The 18,826-nt window shown below is 40.7% G+C and overlaps 1 protein-coding gene across 1 annotated transcript; it reads right to left on the minus strand.

Moving 5' to 3' along the window:
- Positions 1–1,274: 1,274 nt before the first annotated feature.
- tgfa (transforming growth factor, alpha) lies at positions 1,275–17,574 on the minus strand. The gene is made up of 7 exons (XM_012872705.3): positions 17,209–17,574; positions 15,166–15,321; positions 14,899–15,057; positions 9,872–9,986; positions 8,323–8,472; positions 8,129–8,220; positions 1,275–2,820 (listed from the first exon to the last, which is right to left on the minus strand). The coding sequence occupies exons 1-7, from the start codon at positions 17,246–17,248 to the stop codon at positions 2,813–2,815; spliced, it is 720 nt and encodes a 239-aa protein (XP_012728159.2). The 5' UTR covers positions 17,249–17,574; the 3' UTR covers positions 1,275–2,812.
- Between the last annotated feature and the right edge of the window lie 1,252 nt (positions 17,575–18,826).

The following is an 18,826-nucleotide window of genomic DNA, read 5'->3' on the forward strand; positions in this document are numbered from 1 at the left end:
TTCTAGACATTTGCATCCTTTTGCAGAGCAGTTGCAACACAGCTCGTTTAATCTCTGGCCTGAAAACACAAGTCTTAGTTTGCCTGCAAGTGAACTCACACTGCACAGCTTCTTGTTATAAAGTATTTAGGTGGCTGCGCCGGTGGTAGCGTGCGCAGCCCAGGTACAGAGGCCTTAAGTTCTTGACCCGTCTGACCCGGGTTTGACTGTAACGCCGCACGTCTTCCCTCTCTCAGCCCCCCTGTCCTACTTTCAATAATAGGGACACTAGTGCCACACAACCCCCCCCCCCCCCAAAAAAAAATAAAAATAAAAATCATATAAATAAAATGAAACCAAACTTAAAAAAAATAAACCCTGAATCTGCAGAAATTTGCTGATTGTGAACAAGTCAGCCAAAGGAAATTGATGTTTAGTTTTCCACCCCGACCAATTGATGGGCCAGAGTTGCTTCTTCATGACTCTTACCTTCATGGTTAGAGCTCATTGGTGGCAGCCGTCACAACTGTATAACATCATCCTCTAAGTTTGACCTGCTTTTAAAAACATACGGTGTGAAAGTGAAGCAAACCAAATAAAGGCCACATTTATATGCATTCCCAGGCCCATCGAACCAAAAAACTCAAACACAGGACACACTGCGACATGGTGGTGGGAGCATCATGCTGTGGGGGTTACCTTTTCTCAGCTGAACGTGGGTTTTGGGAAAAGGTGAAATAAATTATGAACAGTTATGACTTTGCATCCAAAAGCTTCAGATTTATATTAGGACGCTGGTGGGGATGAAGCAGGACTTTATTTTTCAGCATCACAGCGAGTTCAACCATACATCCAAACCAACTAAAGTAAAAAAATAAATTGAATGACCAAACTGGAGTCTAGAAGTACATATGAGAGAAGATCTGTGGAGTCTCTCTTAAGGAGGCAGTGGACAAAAGACCTCACAATCTGACGTGTGCAGATAAATTGTAAACCAATGAGGAGCGAATGCTGAAACTGCATCAAAAGATGCTTCAGCAAAATATCAGTTTAAGGGGCTCCACTTTTTCCTTTTTGATTTTTAATCACTTACCCCAAACAGATTTGATTTTGAAGTTGAATTATACAGGAACTCAAAAACCTCTGATTTTAACATGTGGCTATGTACTTCTGAGACCCACTGTGAATTCGTATTAAATACAGACAGGCGGTCACTTTCATATTTAATATTTCATTGGAAAGCAAACAAATGAGGCAGTGAGGCTTTCCAACTGTGACAACAGAAATCAGACAGATTAAAGGTACAACACATTTTAGAAGATTTTACTAGTAATATATTAGACTCATTCATGTTGTGTTAGACACATCAGGGCAAAAAAAAATGATCAGGTTTTGTAAACAAAAACAACTTTATCATCATCTTCTAGTTTTTTTTGGCATGCAAATACCATAGCAGTCGTCGTACAATCTGTTTGTTTTTTCTGCCACACAAAGCACATAATCAGGCATGCCAGTATTATCAATTCCTTCAAAGATTTATTCTAGCATTCAGAGAATTTTCTCTTAAAAAAAAAAAAAAAAAGTAGAGCCAAAGCTGTAACGCACCACTTTTGTTTTCCGCTCCATAAATACACGCATGCATCCCCGGATAATGTGAGCAAACAGTGCGTCTTCCCGTCAGTGCTCATTCAGGCAGAGTTAGTGATTTTATTTTGGCATCTCCACATGTGGATGCTATTTTAAAAAGGACAACAATGTGCAGTGTGTAAAGAATATTTATATATATATATATATATATATATATATATATATATATATATATATATATATATATATATATATATATATATATATATCTATATATATATATATATATATATATATATATATATATATATATATATATAAACAAGTAAACTTAAGAAAGTGCACCTTCATAATAGTAGCGTTGGAAAAACAAAAAGTGGCGCTCCAGGATGTGCATATGTTGGTACTGTTACAGCTAGCAAATCTTAGAAAAACAAACAAAAAAAATAAAACCTCTGATAATGTTCAGATGCAGCTCAGGAATTATAATAAACCGACAACTTCAATACAAAAGAGAGACATGAAGATCTTCCTCAGAACGATCTTAGATTGCAGTCTTTGTTTATAAAAAGTTAAAGTCCAGTAAATGTGACAATTCCTACTTCTGTCAGGTGAAGTGAGTTCCTTCATTTTTAAAACGAAAAATACTCTAAAACATGTTTAAAGCATCAGTTTCCCCACACCAGTTACTTAAAAGTGTCCTTCGTGCTCCACAGGTTCAGAGGAAAAACGTGCGCATAGATGATAAAAGACAAAAATAGGAATTGTGGCCTTCTGAATTATGAGAATAACTCACTGTTGTCCTGTAGCCATAAATAAAAAAAAAATGGATGGCTATTTAGTCGAGTCTGTGAAGATCATGTCCTCTAGGTCGTCCAGAAGCGATAATCCGGACATAGCGCTCTTTTTCAGGCCCGATTTGAGGTCCAGACAGACTGTTGCAGTTCTGAGTGTATTTCCACTGAAGTAAGAGCAACGGGCACTCCATCGTCTTTTGCAGTCCAAAAGTCCCAGTTGAAGTTGGCAGATTTGGGAGTGGGTGGGGGTTTATAATAGAGCTCCTTATCTTCCATGTAAAAAAAAAAAAAAAAAAAAAAAACAACCCCTACCTTAGTCCCATTGAAGATAACAGCACTTTGCCTCTGCTGCTCTGGATCGTTTCCGATGACTCTCCCGGGTCGGAGGCGCCGCACAGATGAGAGACACACAGCGTTTCAAACGGCGTGCTCTCCAGCAAGAAGTCTTGTCAAACCACTGAAAGTTAAATAAAAACACAGTTACTGAAGAAGACGTCTGTCTTTGATCGCAATGATTCAACAGTAGAATGTAACCCAAGCCCTGAGCTTTCAATTGTTTCTTTAAGTCTCTTCTTTTTGGGGGACCTGATGACAACACAACGTGTATGTTTAAACAGCAGAAAAAAAAAGTTTGGTGCATAATGTCAACATCTCATACAAGTAATTATTGGATAAGCCTATCGTACATTAAACAGGTTATAAGAGTTGACCACTTTGCCTGGTTATGAGTGTCACACTATGCCCATGCAATAGGGTTTTATGTGGCAGACCAGCACAACATGGATTAAATTGTCAATTTAAAACACGTTTCATTTTTTTACTGAATGAAATAAAAAAAAATGTGGCATCCATTTGTATTTAGCCTCTCTGAGTCTAAACTCTGTAGAACCACCCATTGCTGCAGGTACCGCTGCAACACTTTTAGAGCGTGTAAATGTTGCAGATTCCTTGCAGAACGACTCAGGCTCAGTCAAACAATGTTCAGCAATGATCTCCATTCAGTCCGAGTCTTAGTACCAATTCTCAATCTCAGGATTTCAGTCTGGACTTTGACTAGGCCCATAAACTATTCAATGATAGCTCTGACGGCATGTTTAGTGTCATTCTGATGCAGAAAGGTAAAACCAGGGTATCAAGACCTTTGCAGCCCCTGTTGGAGGCTGCTCTAGGATTATCCTGCATTTAGCTCCATCCGTCTCATTGCCAACTCTAACCAGTTTTCATTTCCCTGCTGAGGAATAGCATCCCCACAGCATGATGCTACCGCCACCGTGTCTCATAAAAGGTTATGGACTTTTCAGGGTGCGGTGTAATATTCTTTCCATTTTCCCTTTGCTGCTGCACCTGAATTTTTCCACTCCGGGACAATAAAGCACAATTCTATTATATTTTCACAACAGTTTGCATGTAGACTAAAAAACAAATGCATCTCACCATACATTTGCTGCATGCCCTAAACTTGAAACTGGACGACTCATGACCGTCTTTCAACAAAGGCTTTGTTCTTGTGACCATCTGTAGCTTGGGATCCTGTTGTATAACCTAACCCAGCTTTAAACTTCTCCACAGCTTTATCCCTGACCTGTCCAGTGTGTTCCTTGGTGTTCATAATGCCGCTTGGGCTCCAGCAAACATTTCAAGCCTTCATAGACGCCGTCCGAAGCGGATCAATAGGGGTAACAGCATAAAAGCAGCTTACAGTAAATACAGAGAATTCTTTAGGATTTTTAATTTTTTTTGTAAAAAGGAAAAAAAGTTATATGCTGGTCTATCACATAAAATCTCAGTGAAATAAAATGTGACAAAATATAAATAAATAAAAATTAAGTGGTGTGATTTATTTTGCAAAACACTGCATCTGAACTGCATCTGAATCTCGACTCATAAAGTAAGGCGAGTTTTGCATCCCCGGATTGAGAAGCTGCCGTCACCTACGTGAGACCCTTCTGCTCCGAAATCAACTTCCCAACTAGAGTTTTTAGACTCGCAAAATAAATATTTGGTAAACAAAAAGAAATCTGGTGAAATCTGTCCCTCAATGGGGGAAATCCAGGGTAACAGTGGCAAAAACACAGAGTCATACGCTGGATCATTAATATATAACATGCGTGTATTTATAAAGCTCTAAAACAAAAAGAAAATCAACTTATCGGAAAGGCAAGAAGACGATACGGCATATTCAGTTGAAAATGTAATATTCAAGTTAAATAGTGGAAAGGCAGCAGCCCATTTACAGAACGATGTGAGAAACAGGTAACAAAGACGCTTCTTGGTCACAATGATCAACGGTGTGTTTGGTAAAGATGAGGGATTTAACTGTTGGTGTACTACAGATGCTTTGCCCCGTGTGGCCACATTGTTTGGCTCTGTTAGTGTCAGGAAGAGGTTTTTATGAGTCCTCTTAACTGTCAAGAGGATGCGTCTCAAGCTAATTCTGCCCATCTAGCACAGCCCAAACTGTAAACCTTTAATGCCACACTGTTTTCCCCTTCTTTGAATCTTCTGCATGAAAGACTTCCTTTAAACCGAGATCATTTTCTCAACCCCTAAAAACACATTGTTGTCTCTGCATTCACAGCGGCTGCCCAAATATCCGATCTCTAATAAGCCGAGTCCGCCGGGAGCTGATCCGTGTCCCGCTAACCAGCAGTTCCCACTATAATCCGGCTCATCAGGGTATCCTATTATCTTCCTGGAAAAAGGCAAGGAGTCTTTGGTTTCGTAATCACTCCGATTTAGTTTCTGTAACTGTTGTTTTGGGATTAGCTTGGAGCGGAGCGTCCCAGCTGAGCCGCAGCGACACAATTGCAGGCGGGGATACGGACTTCCTATTTTATCAAATTATTTTTCATTATTAAAGTGACGATAAATAGACCGTGATGAGTTAAAGAAACTAACAGGCAATAGATCCATTTTTGGGTTCAATAAGAACAAGCAATGCTCCTTTAGGAATAAAACTTGATGTCGAATAGTCGAAATGGTAAACAATAAATGCATTTAGTCATATTTTGAAATGGGGCTGCCGCCTTTAAGCGACGCTCTCATCATACAGAGTTAAAAAAAACAGCTAAAGTAACAATCTAAATCAAACCATTAGTTTTGAGGGTTTGCAAAGAAATCATCAATTAGAGTTTATCATTACTGTCACAGGCTGGCCAAAAAAAAAAAAAAAGTACATGTAAAGATGTGTTGCATAAAATGAAAACATACCAGGTGTAGAAATAGCTAATATAGCTCTTAAACTAGGAATAACAAATTATCTTGACTTGTCCCACAGTATTTGTCTTAATTCTCCACAGCGAGGCAGGCAAGCTATTGGCTACTTGTTACACCTCCACAGAACTCCGCTTAAAAAAGTAAATCGCTATTTGGGCAGAGCAGGAAGGAAGTTTTCAATACAGCTATGACTCGCTTAGGTAAATTGTACTGGTTCTGACAAGGGGAACCAGGTAATTCTTCAACTGTAATTGAGCCAGAACCTTGTTGCAATATAATGTATTGTAACAATACATTATATTGTTATATATAGCATGATCAGTTGGACATAAAACTACTTTAATTTTACATAAACAAGTGAAAGTATGCTAGTTTTAGTTTGATCTAAATAATGTAACGCACTGCATTCTTGTTCCGTTTAAAAAAACAATTACAAGAAAACGATGTGATGGTTTACATCGCATTGTTGTTGTTTTTTTATAAAAAATTAGATTTATCTCATCAGCTTAAAGTAAAAGGAGAATACATTCAAGCTTTTGTTTTATTTACATCGTTTTATATTTTTTTAAATTCGATAAAACAAGGATTTCTACATCCAATTTGAGATAAAAAAGTGTCACATTAGGAAACATCTGGCGAACAAAGTTCAATTATCGGTTCACTGCAACAACGTGACTAAAAATAAGTAAAAATTCTCTTGAAATGAGTGTATTTGTCCTTGATTTGAGCAGGAAGTTTAAATGATCTGTTAATGGAATAAGATGTTTGCACTTAAAATAGGAACATCTCTAATAATCATATTTTAGGGGTCAAAATAGTAACCTGACAACAGCCAGCTGCATGTATCGCTCCGCCTAGCTCCACTCACATACATCTGGGACACGGCTCATTGAAAATGATTTCCCCAACCAAATTTTTGGTCTGGCCAATCAGGACGCAGGGCGGGTGTTTCATGGATGTGACGTAGTGGAGAAGCCACCGTGAGATTCCAACAACAATGGCGGCTCGCATCGAGGAAGCAAGCGTTAGCATTGATGTTGCTATTTCTTCCGTGTTGTCCAATCTATCTGATATTGTTTCATTAAAAGAACATCAGAGAACGGCTCGGGCGGTCAGCCCGGGATCGACTCCGACCCGCGGCGCTTTGCCGGCTGTCTTCCCCCCTCTTCTTAGCGCCTCGGCTCGCGGAGCGGGGGGGGGGGGGGGGGGGAGGGGGGGGGTGGACGACACGTTTTCCGCGGACCGGCTCGCGGAGCGGGGGGGGTGGACGACACGTTTTCCGCGGCCGCCTCGCCAAGATAGCGCTGCGGGAAACCCTGCACTACAGCCGCAAACACATAAAAAAAAAATAAAAGTTTTTTTTTTTTCCGCGTCGGTCTCATCAGCGTCACGGGTTAGCTTCGGTGTGAGTGGTTGAAATAGCACGTCGAAAAAGATGACAGACAAGTGGCTTATCCAATCATATGCAAGGAGTTTTGATAAGGCCCAGCCTTCAGTAAAGGCAATGCCTATGGCCGTGTCCCAGATGTATGTGAGTGGAGCTAGGCGGAGCGATACATGCAGCTGGCTGTTGTCAGGTTATCAAAATAGTCCATTGGCAGATAATATTTTTCTGCTCAAATTAAGAATAAATACACCAACATCAAACAGCTAATTTCTTCTAGTCCTGTATATTGGTGTGAAGAAAGAACTATTTTCACAAGGAAACAAAATGTCCCCCTCAGAAATGGACCAGGATGAGATTTTCCAGTATCCTTCCAAAAAAAAAAAAAAAAAAAAAAAAAAAAAAAAAACTGGACTTTTTTTCCGAAGTTTGAAGATTTTTTTCAAACTTCGGAAAAAAGTCCAGTTGTTTTTTTGTTTTTTACTTTTTTTGGAATGATCACGACCTAGATGACTGAGAATCTTTACCAGCATTTTCCAGAATATTGAGAAAAACACTATGGTTTCATGGTATTTACTCAAAAATGTAAAACAAAAATGTATACCATGATAACTTTTTGTATAAGAAAGAAAAGTAACAGAAGGTTATGCCGCTGTTAAAACATAGCAACTACCTGCGAGTAGACAGATTTTGTGCACAGAAATGTATGCATACAGCTTAGATATGTTTGTAAAATACTAACATAGCCTACTTATTCCTAAAACAAATAGCAGGCAACACCTTATTAGTCCCCTTAATGAAGGTGATTAAAACTATAGGAAAGGAATAATGAGGTCACTAGTCAGTCAGGCAGCAGACGCGGACCATTTTAGGAAATAGTTCACTGATGAGGGCAATTATCCGACCCGTTTCCATAGGTTGGGCCTTTTTTCAGCCTGAGGGAAGTCTTGAGACTATTTCACTGGATATTTTGATAAAATTGGAATAAAAAGATATATTTTATCCACAGATATTGGGGTCATTCAACCATTTGTTATTGTAAACCCTAAAAAGTTGTATTACATGCTTAATATTCCAGTTGCATAAAGAAATGTGAGCTTCCTTTTTTCGAAGCTTCAACATGCTCCCCCCCCCCACCCCATCATAACGAAAAACAAATAAGTACCGCTCTCTGGTGGGTAGCATGTCGCTCCGTGCTTTTCTGCCTCATAGAGCTGTGCACGGCTCCGCCTCCGACAGTCCTCCCTCCACCAGCAGCTGAAGGAGAAACAGTAGAAATGGTCATGTAGCGACCGTGTAGAGCCACATGCTGGGGAAAGGCGGTCTAAAAGTTCAAAAAGCATCGTGCAGGTGACTTACTGCAGAAAAGAACACAACACCATGACGAGGACACACCCGATCACGCACAGCACGAGCACTGTGGCCACAGCCTGCTTTCTGTGGTTGGTTGCTACCACGGCCAGCAGGTCAGCGTGCTCACACCTCATCCCGACAAAGCCTGGATGACACCTGCAACGCGGACAGTCAAAAACAAAAAAACAACCAAGGCAAAACTGTTAAAAAGCGTCCGGAAAGATGGTTAAAATGGATAAAAACAGAGTTATATGTCCAGTCAGGAGCAGGAATATTACATTTTCTGTCCTTTCTTGACAAGGACACATGAAACAATAAGACTAAAAAAAAAAAATAAATATATCAAAAAGTAATAATACACATCTTTAGTAAAATAACGAGGTAATAAAACACCATTATAGTTGCATCGACAAAAATGTCTGATCAAGCAGCCCAATAAAAAAGGTGCATAAACAATAATAGAGATGCACCAGTCAGTCAGGCTCAGCCAATATTACCTTCATCAGGTCTGATTGGTGAACTCAAACATGAGAAGACTGGAAATAATTTAATGCACAAAACATAAGAACTCCCATTATTTTTTGTCCTCAATATACTTGAACTAAGATAAAGAGCGTGGGGGTAAGTTCTCTGATGCAAACCTGGGTATTCTTGTCATTTCTTTATTTTTGTTGAATTCAAATAGTCACCCCTTATGTGTGATACTTTTTCCAAGAAAGAAATAAAAAAAATATATAAAAAACAGGATTAATCAGAATCGGCCAGTAAGACCTAAAGAAAACCAGAAATGACCATCGGCTAATAAGGGCCTGATCGGGACATCGCTAAACAATACAAGACAAAATTATTCAGTTAAAATAATTTTTTAAATGAAGCTAAACTTGAATGTTAAACCTCACTAAGAATCAAATATGTCTATTTAAATTCTAAGAAACAAGCAAAACTAAAAAAAAAAAAAAAAAAGGATCCTGATTTTACTATTAAAAACACCATCCTCAGATCTCCATTGAACCATGGGGACTAAATCGGTAAGCAGATGTGCTTTATTACGGACATTGTTGGAAGATTTAAAAGCTTGCAACCAGAAAACATAAGTGTTCTGGATGTGTTCTTTACTTATCCAACACCGGGGTTAATGTATGAATGTATGTTTTCAGCAATTCATGCTGGAAACGTTTATTTTAAGCAACGTTGACTAAAGCAGTGGGCTTATCTGCGGTTTCCCGGAAAATGCGTACTGAAAATGCACCATATAACTAAATCCAGTGTTCCAGCACCAACATCTCTAGATCCTAAGATTTAGCTAATGTCTCATCTGGCAGATGGCAGTGCTTTGCTCCAACAGCGTGTAGAGTTCCAGAGCACAGGGAGCTTTAAAAAAGGCAAACTAAAGCAATAACAATTAAGCAAGTCAGATACATCCCGTTTGAAAATATGACTTTGACAGTGCTCTTTTGCAAGTTTTTATTTCTGACACCCATTCTGCTGTCTTCAGCTCAGTAGTCGCAGCAGAATGGATTAGCAGCATTTCCCCAATAGCAGTCGGCCAACTTACACACATGCAGGCGTCTCCTCCAGGACCAGGAAGCGGCAGGTCCCGTGAAAGCAGAAATGCTGATGGGAGTCAGGGCAGTCGTCGAAATGAGACCGAACTGCCGCGGCCACAAACTCTGTGAGGACAACAAATAAAGTCAACTGTTTAAGCAAATAGCGTCATTTTGAATGTTAAAAAACACAAAATTGATGCGCTTCAGCTAATCCTGCTACAATAGCTGCAACTGGTAGACATGTTAGCCCTGGCAAGGATAGTAAGGGGAGCTGAAAGGTCACTCAGGATTCTCTAACCTCCGTCCAGCTTTCAGGGCTGCAGTATCGTGTTGTATCCAGATGTTAACTTTAACTGCTTTACTCTGGCTCACTTCCACATGTCCTTACAGAACCATACATCTGCAGCCCGGCATCTCCAAACAATGAGAGGCACATGACTGACCTAGGTCGTTATGGTCCAGTTACCAACCTAGCATGCTGAATGTCAGACGCCTGTTAATGGGCTGAAGTTAATGCAATTATTTTGGCATGTGGAAAATTCAGGAAGTTTTAGAATAATTTATGATTAGTCGTAACTTTAAGTACTAATATCTATCATTCCCTGAAATGATTTCAGGTCAAAAACAGGTTCATGGAAAAACAGCCTCTGCCTGTGACCGTTATTATGGCCAAAGTGACATAATCGGAGAGAAGATGTCTGTTGAACATCTAAAGGAGGTGATTAATAAAAAAAATAATAAAGGAATCCAATCATAGTTGGCTGTATAGTGTTGTATTGCTCTCGTGTTACATCAAGTCTGATTCTTATTGGTTGATCAGTTCCTCATGATGACTCCTCCCCAGAAGCACTTCTTCAGCAGATGTGTTAAGAAACACAAACATACCTTACTGTATGATCAATACTAGAAATACAGACTAGAGAGGTTTCAACTTAAAAAAAAAACAACAAAAAAAAAACATTGGCCTAAAAAGAAAAGGTGGGATATTTTATGAAAATGATGAGAGCAAGATTGTTTGTTCTATTGGGACCTTTGGGCTGAAGACAATTTCTCCCTGAATTCAAGCCACAATGAACTGTGAAGCGTGGTGCCTCAGGCATCATAGGACAGGAATGTTTCCCATACTATGACATTGGGAATAATCAGATAGAGGGGATCATAGATCAGTTTGAATGCGTCAGAAATACTTGAAAGGGTCATATTGAATCAAACAACCAAACTAAAGTCCTTTACAACAACCACAGATTGATCATAGTGCTGTACAGAATTAAAAACACAAAAATAGTAGTAAATAAATCAATCAGCTGTACATATAACTATAGTTCAGTTAACATTTTAAAAAGGAGTCATAACTCTCATGTATTAAAGGATAAACTGAACAAACAGGTTTTTAGCCTGGCCTTGAATCGGGGCAGGGTTGTGATGGAGCGTAACTCCAGGAGGTTCCAGAGTTTGGGCTCTGCCACTGCAAAGGCACGACCCCCCCACCCCCCCACCCCACTGTTTGTACCTCGACCCTGGGACCAGCAGCAGATGCTGGTGAAGAGTCTAAATGTCACTGAGGTAAGACGGCACAAGTCAGTGGATTGGACTGAAAAACAGGATTTTGTACTGGATTCTGAACCCTACCAGGAGCCAATGGAGAAAGTAAAGGACAGGAGTGATGTGGTCATACTTGGGGGTGTTGGTGAGGAGCCGAGCAGCTGCATTCTGCACAAGCTGTAAATATTGTATAGAGGATTGGCTAAGTCCAGCATACAGGGCGTTACAGTTGTCCAAATGTGAGCTGACAAAGGTGTGAATGTTTTTTCCAAGATCCCAACCAGTGAGAAAAGATTTAAAGGAACAATAAGTAACAATGACACCTAGTGGTTAACATCGTAAACAATACATACACGATGCCTTTCATAGAGATCAGCCATTTACTCAATGGTCCTTTGCTGCTGTAAAACTCCACAGAAGTTTTACTTCCACAGGACAGATACAAGATGTTGTATTTTGTTTCATTTCTGGTCTCTTGCTCTTACTGGCTTCCATGTTTCCAGGCTGCTGCTCTTTTGACTAAATAAAATACCAAATGCAGCGCTCTGTTTTGTTTAACCCTGGGAACTCTCATATGACTGGCAGAGGAACAAGGAAGTAAACACGACTACACTCTGAACCGAAGTCGTTCCGGACGGTACCTCTAAGTTTGAAAGGAGAAAAACTAGACTAAGACATTGTTGATGGAGAGGAACGATTGTTTTTAGGGAATGCTACTTCTATCCCAGGTGACAAATGAGAATGATTTAGGTTGATTTTACAGTACATATCTTACTTGTTGCTCCTTTAACTTTAGCTAATAGGCAAAGCTGGAAAAAGCATGCCTTTACCACAGAATCAATTTGTTTATTAAATTGTAAGTTCCTATCAAAGGAACTTTGATAAACTCCAAAATTTATGACAGAAAGGCTGAAGTGTGAGTCCAGAGGTCTGAGGCTTAGAGCAGGGTGACCGACAGTCCCTGATTTCAGGGGACAGTCCCTGTTTTGGATGACATGTCCCAGGCAAAAGCTGTCTCGGTAAGTGTCCCCGATTTCAATGTCTCATGATGGAGTTACAAAGTTTACCACAGCAAGAGGCATTTACCCGCTCCTGCCGCTGTCCTGGCATAGAAGAGCTGAGCAAAACGCGCCTTCCACGCCCCGTCACCGCTGCAGATCAGGCAAAACAAACTGACCCCCAGACAGAGATTGCTTAACAGAAATCAGAGACATCCCCAGTTTTCACTAGAGAAATCTGGTAGCCTTAGAGCTAAATTTGGTTAGCTTGAAGGACAAAGAGTATGAACTGATTCAAACTGAGAAAGTTCAGTGATAACCATGTTTTGATGTTACCAAGACATGATGGAATGGACGGTGTATCTGGAGAGTTTAGGGACATAGGCAGATGGATTTTTAAATAATCTGCATATAGATGGAAAGATGCATTATGATGATTTATCACAGAATTTAACGGTGTCATGTATAAAGAAAAAAAATACAGGACCAAGAATGTAATGTTGAGGCGCACGGAAGTCAGAGGGGCTGATGAGGAAGAGACGTCGTCAACCATCACATGTTGTCTTTGCTGAAAAGCAAATGTGCTTGTAATGGCCGTTTTAACAAGAAACGAATTGTTATTGTTTCACCGTGTCCCGTCTACGGCGAAGCACCCTCGGTGGACCCAGTTCTTTTTACCCAGTCAGGCGAACCCCACTTACTTATTACCTTGAATGTAGGACGCATAAAACAGACAAGTGTGCTTTTAGTTATATTTTATCTACGTAAAGACAGAGAAACAGTTACAGTCACACCAGCGCTGATGGGCTCCTGATTGGCAGGAAGCCTCGATTGCTCACCACACAAACATTATATAGGTATCTAGGTACACACCCATACAAGGGCGGTACACATCCAAAGTGTGACATCAACAGAGAAACTGTGTCACCTCCGGGGTGGTATCTGATAGATATGTGCCAATCTTTTTGGGTCAGTGCCATCTAAGTGTGCCATGCAGTTCTGGGATAAACAGCTCGTTCCACTTGACCTCGTTGATATCCTAACAGAATCTAAACACAACAGTAAGAGAGCAGCATCTTTGTCCCAGATCAACAAACTCAATGTTATGAAGCAGCCAGCCCAATCACTAGACCTTAATCCGATAGAAAACTTTTGGGGAGACGGCAAACAGGTTGTTTCCGAGGTAAAAAAAAACACAAAATGCAGAGAAATTGGAGACTGTGGTCTAGTGGGTATGCAGCTACAGACGGTTAGTTTTGGGATTCCCAGGAAAGCTACATTTTTCAGATTCTACGGTAGCTGCTATTTTGAGCCCCCTAATAGTTTTCCCCTCTCACATTCTTCAGAATGGGAACAGATTCAATCAATTTCGCTCCATGATTTGATTTAGAATACATCGTCGGTGTTTCCAGTGCATTTTCTGTGGGAGAATGAAAGCTATTATCAGATTTCCTCACTTTTTTTTTTTTTTACTTTATCAATTCAATGTTTTTTCTCCACACTAACAGGGAGCATGCCAGAGATCAAAACAAACACAGCCTTGTTTTAGGTGTAAATAAAATAACCATTTGCTTTGAATAAAAAACTAAAGTCTTCATACCTGAATACCGATAAATGACATAAATCTAAAAATAACAAAAGCTTGTTAGAGGCCCGAAACAGAGACTAGTACTAAAGCCGACACCCACTCTACCGACGGTAAAGCCGCTAAGCCTTTTCTTCCATGATGTGCTGGATTACATCTTTCCCGTACCTGGGAGGCCCGATTACAGCCAAAGAGAACTCCAGGTGAGATAAGAGACAAAAAACCTCTGTCCAACAGCCCGCGTTAGGACCTCACAAAGAGAATATCAGCAGCTCCCCGGGAGAAATTAAACCCCGGGCAGCAGATTTCCCCTTCTTTTTTTTTTTTTTAACGACGCAGCCGTCTCAATTTACACCCTGACGAACAAAAAACACCAGATCGAACAAATAAACGGCCAGACAAAAACAAAAACACTTCTCGCACGTAAGCTGCGTTTTTTTATTGCTCACGCACCCGAAACAGATGCCCCAGTGTGGCTTTCAGGGTGACAAGGGGGACGAACATCCAGACAGATAGCTGCATTACAGACGCCGTCACACTCTCCATTCCAACGGTAAATGGGAGTTTGGATCGCAGCCTGCATGCATTGTCTCAGTCCTTCAGACTCCATGAAAGCACCCTGTTGTCCCCGCAGGCATCTGCCTACCAAGCCCTCTCGCTTTCCATGTGATCTTGGCAGGCAAACCCGAGGAACACTGACACAAAAAAAAAACCAGCTCTTAAGGGGAAGTAATTTGCTTTTCACGTAATAATTCAATACTGTAGCACCAGCAAATAGCTGAATGTACAGGTCATTATTGTTGATTTATTAGAATTGCTGCCCCTAGGGAGTTCGCCACGCTGACTAGATAATGGGAAAAGCAGCAGGGATCCTTCCTGGGGAAGCAGGCAGAGTTAGATTGAAGCTTACTTTTAGCTGGATGCTTGCTGGTCGTTGCAGCGGGTCTTCTGGTTGTCGGGGAGCTGCTCGTCAGGTTGGAAGAAGCAGAAGCAGCAGAGGCGTTAGGAGTGATTGCAGCATCAGGGACTGTTATGTTTGTTTGCTCTGTTCCTGATGAAGGAAGAGAACCTGGAGGGGGAGAAAAAAATGCAACTATGTGACAGGAAATAAACCCCTGCAGAGTAGGATCTGCCTTTGTGTATTTTTATATTTTTTTTTTACATTGACTCGACTTACTTCTAACAGTAGGAAAGTTAGCCGTCGTTGTTCCTTCACCACCGGTGGTCAAGGAGTTGCTAGTGAGTGTGTCTGGAGCAGTAGTGAAGGTTGTGTCAATGTTGGCTTCAATCACAGATGAACCACTGGGCCCTGCTCCAAATGTAAAGAAGGAACCTGTGGAGAGGCAAAAAAAAAAAAAAAGAGAGGTTTTTCTTGAGATTAACTAAAGAGACCATCAAAAACCTCTGTGGGGTCATGTCTGTGTATCAGAGATGCACTACACTGCCTTGCAAAAGTGTTCATACCTCATCGATTTCACATTTTGTCACGTTGCAGTTGCATGGAGGGGAGAGGGGGGGGACACACGGGTGTAACAACTTATTGGGGGCATTTGTATTTGGCCCCCCTGAAACAACACTGGGATAAAGGACGAGAATGGATTTTATTTTGCAATTCTTGCTACAGATTCTCGGTTGGATTTAGGTCTGAACTTTGACTAGACCATTTTAAAACTACTCCCTTTTAGCTCTAGCTGCACGTTTAGGGTTCTTGTGCTGCTGGAAAGTGAATCTCAGCACGAGTGCCAGGTTTTGCGTCGTCTAAGATGTTTTCTTCTAGGTTGGCTCCAGCCCTCTTCCAATCATCTCCCGATCAGCTTTCCTGTCTGGGCAGAGGAAAGCAATCCCAGCAACATGATGCTGCCACTACCATGTTTAACTGCGGAAACGGTGTGTTCAGGGTGATGTGCAGAGTTGGTTTTCCCCCCCACTTGGCATTTTTCCTGTGGGCCAAAAAGTGCAATTTTGGGTTCATCTGATGAGAATCTCCCTTTTTCACATGTTTACCCTCTTCCTCTCTTTGCTGCTTCTCTGTCGGTTTAACTGGCTGGCCATATTTTGCTAGGTTTGCACTTGAGCCTTACTGTGTCAATGTATGGATGATGGGTTAAAAACAGTGTGGATGCTCAAAGATTACCTTACTGCATCATGACCAACTTCCTCCCTGAGCTCTGTGCTGTGTTTATTGACCTGTTGATGTTGTTTGTTCATTAATATTATCGAATGAATCTTTGAGGCCTTCGGAGCACTGCTAGTTTTAAATTTCCGATGACTATCTCCTATAGGAAATTTGTTTTCATATTCATAGAACCACCATTTTATTTCTACCTTTAAGGATGCCGGTACAATGCGGACAATAATGCATCAAAAGGCAAAGTTTCCAAACTAATGGGATGAAAAATAGATCTCACAAAATATTACTGGTATCGTTAGTGTTATTGTGCTGCTGAAATCCAAAGCCTTTACTCCATGAAATAACTAGTATGGTAAAACCTTCATTTGTTACAATATCTAGATTTAAAAGCCATAGTTGGTTCTTTATGATTTTAGACAAAATTATTGAGGTCCCGTGGCTTGCAGACTCCTGTTTTAGGACATACAATCCCAAATGAAACACATTGAAGATTGAGGTTGTGACATAACAAAATGTAAGAAAACGTCCAAGACCTATGGATGTGTTGGCGGGACACTGTAAATCTTAGCAGAAATATGCTTAGTCCGAATAAAACTAATGAAGAATGCAAGACGGGCATCCAACGACAACCATGATTTGTTAACCTACGCATGACAGCGTGCCTCGTTAGCTTTACCTGGTACCAATCAATGGTTAACAGGGTCAGGCATCCACTAAAAGGATGAGACCAAGGCACTATAAATAAAACAGCAGGCCCAGTGAAGACATGCAATCACAGCCAGAAAGAAAACGGAAACAAGAACGGATAATAAAAGTTATTCTTTGTGGTCTTAGAATTATAATGTAGAGCTGTAAAACGTACGCCATGCATATCAATCTCAGATTAATACTTTTGGGTGTTTTTGTTGCTGTTATTGCAAATAGCGCAGTCTAAAAAGGAGTATCAATTTACCCTGGGGTGTGTTCGCCAGAAAAGTTGTTTGTCCTGTTTGTTAGGTGTGGGTTTTTTTTAGCAGCTTATCTGATTTTTTTTTTTTTTTTAAGAAATTCTAAATCAGCTCAAAGCCAGAAAAAAACAATAAAACTCACCGCTTATCAGAAAAATAGCATCCCAGAAGATCCGATTCATTGTGCCGACAGAAGGTGTAGGAAGAGCTGCTTCAGAGCAATGCGGCCGTGTGGAGGAACCACATTAGTGGTGCAGCAGGAGAACCAGCAGCGGTGTCACTGACGGTCATTTAATCCGGCAATCAGAGGAGGTTTACAGGCTGCGCCGACCACTGTCAAACACGGGCATCTGGTCCAGCGGGTAAAAAGAAAAAAAGAAGAAGAAGGAAGAAGAAGAAAAAAAAACAGACGAAGTGGTTTCAAAGCAACTACAGTCGAGTTATTCGTGTGCTTCTCTGCTGGACGCCGCAGCCTTTCACTTGGCGCTGCTGCCGCTGCTCAATTTAGGAAAGACGCGTAATCCCGTCAGAGCGGACCAATTAGAGGCGGAGGGGGGAGGGGGAGGAGAGGAGAGGAGAGGTCCCACTCTGACCTCAATATCACACGCTGTTTGTCGGCTTGTTTAATATGTAATATCTACATATAATTAAATCATAACACAGCCTAGTTACAATGGGAAGCCCTCAGCACGGAATATCAGAGCACAAATTGACCGTACGCCCACTAACATCATCGTCTAGGTCTTCTGTAAAAAACAAAAAATATATATTTCTATTATCATTGACACAAATTATATCATCTGACAAGTAGGATTCTGGAAATTTTAAATACTCATAACAGCACTCTTACAGGCACTGTAATTGATACCAAGCTCCACACCAGGTACAGCATATATGCAAAACATGCTGGTGACAAAAAAACCACGAGATCTTCTGCATACATAATGCGACTCACTAAAATATTTCCAATGAAACATCCAGAGATACATGTTTTCAGTCTCAGAAATAAATCAGCCGTATGTAAATAGAAAAGAGCAGCTTCTGCTTACCTACAGCCCAATTTTACCTGCTCAACCAGGAGGTCTCACAATATACACTGGTATCCCTCTATCACTCAGTTTAAACATCTTATTTTGATTCTCAGGAGGCTCCAGAAGCATCGATAAAACACATAAGAACTGGTGAGCTTTGTCTTCCGTATTTTTCTTTTAAAACATATAATAGTTAGGGCCATGTTTAGCCTTAAACTGGGTTTCCTTGGAGGATCATTTCCAGGGCAAGAGGCCTGTCATTTTCCAAAACTGGCCACTTTATCTGCTTTATCCTCCATAACCGAGAGCATCGACTGCTGTAACCATGGCACATAAAACCTGTGGGCTCTGCTGTAACGTTGTCTAACCAACACGCGTTGTTGTCAGCCAGCATGTGTAGTGCCAGATACACCTCGTGTGATCATTGAGCTTTGACGTTCAACATTGTCCGCATTAAACACGACACACTTGACAAAGTTATATTAAAATGCTGTAATGGTGTCGCCACAGTTCAGCAATATTATCTGACCCGGAAACTCCAGCTATGGTGCAAGCTTGGGTCAACTTGCACTCATTCCAGAAATCATTGACATTAATACTTGGCAGCTCCTGCGCCATGGATTCAGCCCTCTGCATTTTCTCATTCTTCATAAAAAAGCCAATACCTACTTATTTATTTGCGTTAGGGACCTTCTTATGTTCAAACAAGGGTCCCTTGCATATGTTTGG

The sequence above is a fragment of the Fundulus heteroclitus genome, chromosome 20 (assembly GCF_011125445.2).
Source record: "Fundulus heteroclitus isolate FHET01 chromosome 20, MU-UCD_Fhet_4.1, whole genome shotgun sequence".
NCBI lineage: Eukaryota > Metazoa > Chordata > Actinopteri > Cyprinodontiformes > Fundulidae > Fundulus > Fundulus heteroclitus.

Coding starts and splice junctions, on each gene's coding strand:
- tgfa (XM_012872705.3), bottom strand. CDS start 17,248: ATGAATCGGATCTTCTGGGATGCTATTTTTCTGATAAGCG. Junction 9,987..14,898: donor CAGCAAGCATCCAGCTAAAA/GTAAGCTTCAAT, acceptor TTGTCCTCACAG/AGTTTGTGGCCGCGGCAGTT. Junction 8,473..9,871: donor GAGGAGACGCCTGCATGTGT/GTAAGTTGGCCG, acceptor TCCGCGTTGCAG/GTGTCATCCAGGCTTTGTCG.